At 34.9% G+C, this 10,377-nt stretch overlaps 1 protein-coding gene across 1 annotated transcript; it reads right to left on the reverse strand.

Moving 5' to 3' along the window:
* Positions 1–6,148: 6,148 nt before the first annotated feature.
* LOC126824646 (BTB/POZ domain-containing protein KCTD6) lies at positions 6,149–7,821 on the reverse strand. Its single transcript, XM_050553943.1, has 2 exons — positions 7,755–7,821; positions 6,149–6,956 (listed from the first exon to the last, which is right to left on the reverse strand). The coding sequence occupies exon 2, from the start codon at positions 6,928–6,930 to the stop codon at positions 6,184–6,186; it is 747 nt and encodes a 248-aa protein (XP_050409900.1). The 5' UTR covers positions 6,931–6,956; positions 7,755–7,821; the 3' UTR covers positions 6,149–6,183.
* Positions 7,822–10,377: the final 2,556 nt, after the last annotated feature.

Genomic DNA, 10,377 nt, shown 5'->3' on the forward strand with positions numbered 1-10,377 from the left:
GAAGAATATGAGTGATATAACACCACACACATGTCTATCGGGGGCTTCCAGGGTCACATGGGCCGGCCCTGAAAAGGGGGGCACAAGCTGTTTTTTTAAAATTTAAAAAAAAAAAATTCTACCCTGCAACTTATGACAGCACAAGCACAAATTACTATACATTCTAAGCCATCCCTAGTGCATCTACAAGCAAGTGTACTGCATGGAGTGTCACTCTTGCATCCGCATTTGGTGAGCCACATGACAGATCCCAAAGCAAATTGGTCGGTTGTAAAATTCTCAATTTAGTATCCTTCATCCAGCAATACAATTCAGGATCAAGTTCCGACGGATTATCATCTTCAAGTGGACACCACACAATAGCTCTGCAAATGTATCAGTCATTGGGTAAGACTATATGGTTTGGGTAGGGATGATGACGATACATTTCCAGTTTTGGATGTCTATACCCGCCAACGTGTTTCAGGCATCGATTTGCTAGAGCTCTGTCCATAACAAGCTGACATAAATACAGTGGCCCGTGTAAGCACTGATTCGACTACCCCGACGAGTGAGAGAGAATACAATCAAGCTCTAGCCACTTTCAAAGCTGTTCTTTTCCCTACGACGTAGCAACATGTAATCATGTCATATCGAGTAAGAGTATGAATTGGCAGGATTTCAATGATAATTGACATATGTTTCTCCGTGTTTTGGTGTGGCGTTCACTGGAAGATTGCTGGGTTAAGAAGACTAAATTGGAACATTACAACCGGTCAACTTGCTCCTGTGGCTCATCAGATGTGGATGCAAGAGTGAGACCTTGAGTGGTACGCTTGGGAATGTACAGTATTCTACGCCTGTGCTGTCGCAGGCTGCAACCAGACACACGAATAAAGGATTAAACTGACTATTACCTAGATTTGTGGGGGTTATTTTCATATTATGCGGGTAGAAATTGTTTTTTTAAATGTTCAAAACAAAGCTTGTGCCTTCCTTTTCAGAGCAGTCCCATGTGGACCTGGATACCCTGATAGGCATGTATGTGTTGTTATCGTATCACTCATCTCCTTTGTCCAGAAATCTCTAGATATAGTTTGGTTTGGTTAAATAATCGCCCGACCGCCGCTATCGAGTTAAAGAGCCATATTTTATGGCATTTTGGATTTTCCTATCATCTAATCACCCCACAACATAATGAATGATTTCAATGTTTCATGTTTGATTTGCAAATACACCTCTCTGCTAGACCTTTTATGACATTAACGTGACTCGCGTCATCATCAAATCGGCAAATCTCTAAAAATACGTAGGAAGCTTTATGTTTTAAACTGACAGATTTTATATTCATTGATTTACACGTATTATAATTGAGTGTATAACAATACAGTGTAGTCCTCGACTTTCGATTTTAGATTATATCTACATGTCAATAAAAACACCAGAATGGATTTACTGGATTAGCAACTTGGCGGTATTGTACTACACTACACTTAACCTTATGTCGTATATGTGACGAATGGAACATTACAGGGGCGGTCCCATATTTCACAGGGAACACTGGATAACATATAAAAAGTAAACGCGGAAATAAGACAAAATAGCCCAAAATAGCTTATCCATTGTTGGTATAGCGTGGAATCTAAGGACAAATGAAAACTGTAAGTTTGGATTTCTGTGCAAAAATACCACTTCAGAATATGTTAAAGGTTTCTAAGAGCATAAAATATATCAGAGACAGCATTTTTAAAATCGAGATTATGAGAATGTTGAATCACTGTAAAAGTACCATATGTTGGCAACCATCTGGTATTGACATGTTAATAATATTTACAAACACTGGAAATTTAAAATTGTCAAACAGATCAATTTATCTCAATAGATTACCAACATCAAAGGCGCCGAAATTTCTATGAATATTGAAATAAATTTATTCGGTCATTAAATAAATATCATAGAGGAATATAGGTGAATATTTAATTATGTAATATTATTATTGACAAACATTACTTATCCATATACCTGTATATCTGAAGAATATATACTGATTGTTTCTCTAGAACACCTGACTGTCATAATTATAAAAAAAACCATGCAAATGGGTGTTTCTTTACCTTTGAATTTCAGTAGTGACAAGTGAGAATGTATAATGGTGTTAATCAAGGTTCTGTTATTGGGTCCATTATAATTGGTAATAGATGTTAACATAATGAGTATATACGGTATATAGAAAGGTTTTTAGTTTTTAATAAACAATTAACCCGTTTAAAATCGAGATTGCGATCATATTAAATCACTTTATTTTGACCAATATTAAGGGATATAATCGTTTCTTGAATAATCCCGGTAACATTGCAGTGTATCGTCCTGAAGCTATTGATTCTTAAATTTGTTATTTCGTCGTTTGGTGTGTATTCTCCAAATTAATGATATATACAATAATTTGTCTCTATAGTGCTAAAACTAATTTCGATTCTAACAACTGTTTTTAGTGACTTGAATTTGGAAAGTGGGTTCTTTCTTGGCAATCAAACTTGTCTTTTAGTGACCAAAATGTTAACAGGGAGATAATTAATCAAAAACTAGATGTAACATATGTTTGCATAAAATTAAATGATTTAGCATTTACAAGTAATTTCACAATATTGGTGTATATTTGACAGACAGATTTAAAATCTATTGATTCCTTAAATAGAGTTCTAAGGGATTTTATGTAAATTTCAATTAATAGGATTGCATTATAGTTAGATCAAATAGCAGAAATAAATTTAATGCCATGATCGACGCCTTTATATTATGACAAAAGTAATAATGCAGCATATTATTTTTGCAGTGAAGTGAAAAGAAATTAAATTCCGTCAATTACTGAGGTGAGGCCTTCTTCGTTCTATAACCCACATAATCTAAGTACTTTATGAATTAAACGGTGGTTAAAACCGTACATATAATTCGTTTATGGCCGGCACTATTATATACATGTATTTAAAAAAGCTTTCATCATCGACAGTGATATCGTACTGAATGGGTTTACTGGTCTAATTTTCCGCTATAATGATTTACTTTGTGAATTATTCAAAGCGCATGACCTTCTTGGTATATACATATATCGTCTAGTAGAACTATAAAAATCATGTATAGTTTGTTTTATATACCGCGACATATTCTCTGTAGGAGTAACAACTGAAAGGGGAAACAAATCCTGCAGTTCATAAATATCTCTGATCTAATAGAATATAAATAAAAGTCTTAATCGGTCATCAGTAAAAAAGGAAACAGAATGGCTGTATGAATATGAATGGTGCATTATTAAGATCTTATAAAAATTGCAATCTCCCTTAAAAGATAAGGATAAATAGTTATATGATTTAAAATATCTATATTCTTTTTTATGCTTTTCAAGTTATGAAATGATCCTACTGTTAGATAATCAAAACAATTCTTCTCCTAACTAGAAATTCGCAATTAACCATACCAAAGGTTTCATATTGTCAGCACTGAATACCATAGGGCACTTGTATAGCTGTATGATATGGCGACGTATCATGTTCTAGAGGTATAGAGTAAAACGTAGAAATTTAAAAATAAAAGAGAAATTTTTTATATAAAAGGGAACTTTATAATCTGTAAAACACTTTCTGCTTTTCAACCTTAAATCACCGGACGTCTACTTTCATGGAAGGAATTTCTACTTTCTGCTATCAACGTTTGATTTTCGACTTTCTGCTTTATACCGTTTGACTTTAAAATTTCTTCTTTATAACGTTAACTTCTAAATTTCGACTTTCTTCTCCCGATTGTGTCCACTCGACACAAACTAGGTCATTTCGGGACTAACGCATGATTCTATTTTATTTCAATAATTCGCCTGCGCGTATGGGTCTTTAGCCGTGAGAGGAAATCGGAAGACCTGGAGAAAACCCACGAGGTGGGACAGGCGACCCTACTCTCCTTGTCACGTACAACCAGGGAATCGAAACCACGGCATTTGACTCAATGACAGATCTTGTAAGGGGTGGGGCGGTCAATAACGTAGCCCAACGCCACCCGCCCCAATCGCTCAAATAACAATCCCTCCAATCTTTCAAGCGTGCTTGTTCTCAGGACGAAATCAAAATTGTTTAGGCCGGGGCTACAACGGACAAAATTGACGGCACAACGGGATTACTATATTATCATTTTACTTAGCGATACCTCAGATTTATGTGAACAGGAAGTTTTAATATAATTATAAAAATTTCAAATGGTTATATTTCAGCGATTTGATTAATTTAGAGGGTAATATGGTATTGGTAGTGTATAGTCCTTAACACAGTTTCTATTTTCTTTTTATTCAATGGGTTTTTTTTTGCGATTTAACGCATGCGCTTTAGATCATGGTCTCGATTCCCAGGTTGTACGTGACAAGGAGTAGGATTACTTGTCCAACTTAGTTGGTTTTTTCTGGATCCTCTGGTTTCATCCCACAGCTGAAAAAGCAATACGCGCAAGCGAACTATTGACATAAAATTGAGCCATAAGTTACTCCACCCTTAAATAAGGTTGTGTTTTAACTCTGCTACTTGATTCTGTTCAGTCTTAAGTAACCAATTTGATAGTGTTTAGTCATAATTAAGTAATTTCCTAGCGTTTAGTTTTAACTAACTAACTTGATAGTGTTTAGTCTGGTAGTGTTTAGTCTGAAATTATTAATTTGATAGTGTTTAGTCTGAAATTATTAATATTTGATAGTGTTTAGTCTGATAGTGTTTAGTCTGAAATTATTAATTTGATAGTGTTTAGTCTTCATTAAGTTATTTGATTATTTGATAATGTTTGGGCTTAACTAAATAATTTGATAGCGTTTAGTCTTATAACGTGTAGTTTTAGCCCTAACATTTCTATGGGTGTAGGTTCAATGAATTTTCTGGGTCGGCCCCTCTTTAAGTATCGTCTAGGGTTTAGTGTATTTGCACAACTAGGATTAGGATAGGTCAATCATTATTCGATTGACGTAGTTATTATTGAATAGAACAGACTTCAAAGTTAAGGTAGTTGAATTAACGGATCATAAAAACCACAAGCGGACCTATTACAATAAATAAAACAAATAATCATGTTGACGCCTATATCTACAATTGCAGCTATTCGGTTTATTGTGAAGGTGTTTATTGGCTGCTATATTTATGTATCTAATGCGTAGTCTATAAACCAGTTTAACGAGATCGTTCTAAATCCAGTGTCAATGTTCGTACTAACGTATTGCAATTTGTGTTGATACCGGTTCGATTTGTCCCGGTTTTCTGCTATTAAGTGTGTGTGTATGTGGGGGGGGGGGGGTCGCCCCTCCCTGCTAAAGTTTCGCCCCCCCCTCCCCCGTGAAAGATATGTGGACCATAAAAACAATAGATATACATTGTCCGTCAATTGTACACAGCACCCCTGAGAACACTTCCCATCCCCCTAGTTGCTCTGAGCTAGTTACGGCCCTGCATGTTACGTAGGCTATCTGTTTGGTTGTAACTGAATAATATGTCCCAATCTTTATTCTGGTCAACAAATTGCACTATTTTACAATATTCCAATTAATTGATGATACAAATTTCATCTTAACATACCTAATTTAAAAAATTGGAAAAATTCAACTAAATGATTTGAAAAGCCTGACGTAAAGCTTTGCAAATGTGACTTGGATTTAAAAAATATTTTTGAACCCTCTGGACAAGTAAAATAGGATTTAATGGATAATTTACACAACAGGTAGGACACTAACACATCTAGTACTTAGAATAAGGCAATTTTTTTATTTTTTTTTTGAACTGTCAAGCCAGCAAGAGTGTTATTGTCCCTTTAAAGAGGTCACCCCGGTCAAGTCATGAAAATTCCCTATATTTTACTCAGGAGAGATTTGATTGGACGATTAGAATGGGCACGCTCCATCAATCTCAAGTTTTCAGTCTCAATACAGAAATGGCTAGAGATGGATTTCTCGGGCCATTGCTTCAGGAATATGATGAAATCACTGCTTTTATAACATGCACTAAAGTGTCATAAGAGACGTTAAGCGACACGATTGTCATTACATTGAAATTATTCTAAACTCCCAAAATTCCGAGGACAAAGGTTCTGGGGGTTCTTGCATACCGGTATTCAATATCTAGGTTAAACATGAAAAAAAAACCCAAGTTGGACGTGATGTAAATAAATTTATTATTTATGTCCATGAGTCTACTCATATGCTTCAAACTGCATATCTGCAATGTCTTCACCAGATTTTAATTCTAAACACCACCTATCTCTGAATGACTGTTCTATGATTAAATTATTGGACGAGGGCGTGGTTCTAGATTTATTATTTTCATAACTAGAAGACGAAGAATGATCGGAACTAATTAATGTCCACCCTCTTGTATCTAAAGCTTCCCCTAGTCTTAGTCTGGTATTACTTCCGAACAATTCCAGCTCAGTAAAATCTGGACCATTTTTATTCTGAAGTCTCTCCAGAGATTCGGCTCCAATCAGATCGGCTGGTAAAGATAACATTACCTGTTTTCTACCGGAAATAACAGTCTTTACGCGGGAGTTATTTGTTGGCATGGTGGCTGTGGAACCCGTACGCACTTCTAAAATTTCTAAATGATATTTACGTGGCATCGCTTGTTTATTTTGTCGCATTTGATTAACAGCTTCTAATAACGGTTGTATTTGATAAAAATCCGCCTCAATTGCTAAAAGGTCAAAGTTCACAAAGTCCGCCGGAAGAGACAAGTGAGATGAACGAAGAAAATTCAGGATATGTTGGAATATTGTGCCATCTCTATCTATAAAATAATGTCCGTTTGAATCAATGATTGAAGGAAATGTTCCACTCATCAGAACTCCTAGCATGGAATCGGGATATTTACATAATGTTGATTTTGTTGTCATGTACAGTACTCCACCAACATTTAGTGTAATGCTATCAGACATTTTCATGTCCCACAATCTGATATGGGTCGGCCCTGAAATAGAGTTGTAAACAATTATCAAATATAAACCCCCTAAAATATAGTATCATATGAACCATTTATATGCGTCGCCCGTGACTGAGTGAAAGTTTACAACACAGCTAAATACAAAGGAATATCCTTGACAAAAATTCGAAGAAGGATATAACAACCGTCTTCCTTTCACTAATATATTCTTGTTCAGGCGAATATAGAAAAATAGTTGTGGGCGTTATCTTTGTGTCACAATCTCTCCTATTGCGTGTATTATCAAACAACTCGGACATCTTCGTTAAAGTTTGTCAATTTAAAACGTTGAGAGCAAAGGGTCTTCTCCATTTAAATGTTTAGTTATCTATGTAACAGCTTTTGCTGATTTATAAAGTGGTGTGATAATTCAGTGCTTAAGCACGGACTTATTTAATCCAGCCCAACGATCAGATGCCGTATTAAATTTACATTGTATAAAAAAAAATTACAGCAAATTAAAAAAAAAAAAAAATGTACAACGACTGATTTGATTTTATCAGTCTCATTCAAGTAGTAGTATAATAAAGGTTAAATACACTTTCCGACAAGTCCCATATCCCAAATAAAGTTTCGCTTTATTCAAGCCAGGGTAGATAACTCCATTTAAAAAAACAAATAAACACACACAGCCACGAAAAATTAATCGCTGGAACATGTGCCACTGATTGAGCAGCGCCATTCCAAATGGAACCAAAACAGCATACCACGTATGTTACTATAAACTTCAATGCATAGCCCTGCTAGAATTATTCGACTTTTATGTGAAATAACCTAAATATTTACCTTCAGCATGAATGAAATAATATGGTTTTTAAAAAGAGTTATCTACCCTTAGTTGGTCGATCCGCAGCGACTCCTATTAATAATCATCGCAACAAGTTCACAAGAAAGGATCGCGCATGAAATGTAAAACACACAAATAAGTCGAACCAAAATGGTATAGTGAATGGCAAAGTCCTTACATTAACATGAAATATATTATCAATGCACTAAATACTAGAATGGAATGGAGTTTGGTTACTTCGGTAATTTTGAAACTATAACGTACCGTAGGCCTACCGGTAACCCCTTATGAAAAAGTCCTATAAAATAATAGAAAAAGTACACGTTTCTATAGAAGTTTGTGGGATTCTATAGAATGCTATAGAATGCTGCAAGAAAACGAAATCATTCTGTATTTCAAAAACATGTACTAGCCTATAGTTTTGTGTAGGATTGGTAGATGAATATTTTCCAAGTGTAATTTCCTATAGAATTCTATAGAATACTGTAAGAAAATATTGGGAAAAAAATAAACCTACAGATTCATTGGTGCTCCAAAAGTTTTCTGTAGAACTAACTTGTATCCTCGAGTCAGTTGAGTAATCCTTCAGTTTTCTATAGCCTTTGTGCTAAAAACTATAGTTTGCTATAGAACTAACTTGTATTCTCATGTCAGCTGTGATTCCTATAGATTTAGTGGTAAAAACTATAGTTTTGTATAGAACTAACTTATTGTCTCAAGTCAGTAGTATATTCCTATAGTTGTCTATGACATTCTGTTGAAAACTAAGAATTTATATGTATACTGCACTTAAACCATTTTAACAAATAGCCTACTATAGTTTCCTACATAATATTGTAGAAACAATGTTCTATACTACAGATTTCATAAATTGGCGATGTCTTTTATTCATACTATAGTTTACAATAAAATTTAGTGATTCACTTGTGTGAATAATGTAAACTTTTCCAACATAATTTTCCTGGATGCAGTTTTCCTTGATGTATTGTGATACCAAATGACAAACTAAAATAAGCTTACCACGAAAAATAAAATATAAAGTATAAAATTGTGTATATAAAATGAATGAAATAGTGATACATGTTGACACTCAAAGGAATTCCCCACCCCACCCTCAGATAATAAATTTTTCTTCAGAAGTCAATGAAATAAAGACTCAGTTTATTTAGATTTTAATGACTATAGCAGATTCTGTACTCAGATTCTGTCAACCGTGAATACCTGTCGACAAATTATAATTAACAGCCAATGTACTCTCTTGAAATCTGTTTGGCCATTGGCTGAATTTAAAATTCAAAAATTCAGTGTATAACAACTTTAGTATTAACAAGAAACTGAAGAGAATGGTGGTGTTTTTTCACAGAGTCGATTAAAGATAGAAAGATAAGTATACTTTATTACTTTCTTAACAATAATATTAAATTACTTTAATTAGATAAGATTTATGTGATTTTGTTATTTATTTAACTTTATTACCTATTCTTTTCCCTATATTTCAGTTTTACCAAGAAAAGAACTTTTCATGGTTCCGGCTGGTGAATCATCAACAGAATTCAGATTAATCCATGAGAGAAAAAATGAGCTTATCAATTTAGAAGAATCCATGAGAGAAAAATAAGCTTATCAATTTAGAAGAAATCATGGGCCAACTATATTTATTCCCAAAATAAGATTTAATAAAAAAAAGTCTATAGAATTCTGTAGTACCCATTCCTACAGAAAACTATAGTGGCCCAATTTCCAAACTACAGAATACTACAGTATTCAATCATATCCATAACTGTAGAATTTCCTACAGAAAGTGCAATAAAAAAACCTATAGAATACTATATTATTTTCCTATAGAAATTTTGCCATAAATCTGTAGGAAAAACTATAGGATGTGCGCTACAGAAAATGTAGAATATTTGGGGCCGTTATTTCCTACAGGCCCCCAAAATTCTGTAGAATACTATAGAATTTTATCCTATAGAACACGGGACACGCCCCCCAAAAAACTCTATAGATTTTCTATAGAATTCTACACTGCTATTCTGTAGGACTTTTTGCTAAGACTATTTTTTTTTCCTATCGTCACATGTCCAAATACTGGTAGGTTTCAACCTACTCTTCATCTAATTCGAACTGTTTTAGGATTCTTTGACGCGCACGCCGAGTACATAGGTATTCTTGTGTACTACTGTCTCATCTAGACAACATAAAGGGCCTACCTACAAATCGTTCTATAGGCTGCAACATTCTCGTGACCGGGGGGGGGGGGGTAGCCGAATGGTTAACGCGTGCGCGTTAGATCAGAAGGTTTGTCATGGAGTCAATTGGCGTGGCTTTGATTCCCCGCTTGTACGTGACAATGAGTTGGGTCGCCGGTATCTGGCTTGGAGATACGGGCACCTTCTCAACCTCGTGGGTTTACTCTGGGTACTCCGTTTTCCTCCCCCAGGAACGACCCGTGCGTGTGCGCTAAGTATAATTAAATAAGACAACGCCATCGGTGGAATCGGACGTTAAACACTAATAGAAGAAGAAGAAGGCCCTTGTGCATTTCTTCTTCGCACAATAATTAATTAACCAGTTGTTAGACTAAAATATTACTCAAGGCCTTACAGATTAACCCATCTATCT

This window comes from Patella vulgata, chromosome 6 (genome assembly GCF_932274485.2).
Source record: "Patella vulgata chromosome 6, xgPatVulg1.2, whole genome shotgun sequence".
Lineage (NCBI taxonomy): Eukaryota > Metazoa > Mollusca > Gastropoda > Patellidae > Patella > Patella vulgata.

Bases quoted from the DNA above. Each gene is read 5' to 3' on its own strand.
- LOC126824646 (XM_050553943.1), bottom strand. From the start codon at position 6,930: ATGAAAATGTCTGATAGCATTACACTAAATGTTGGTGGAGTACTGTAC.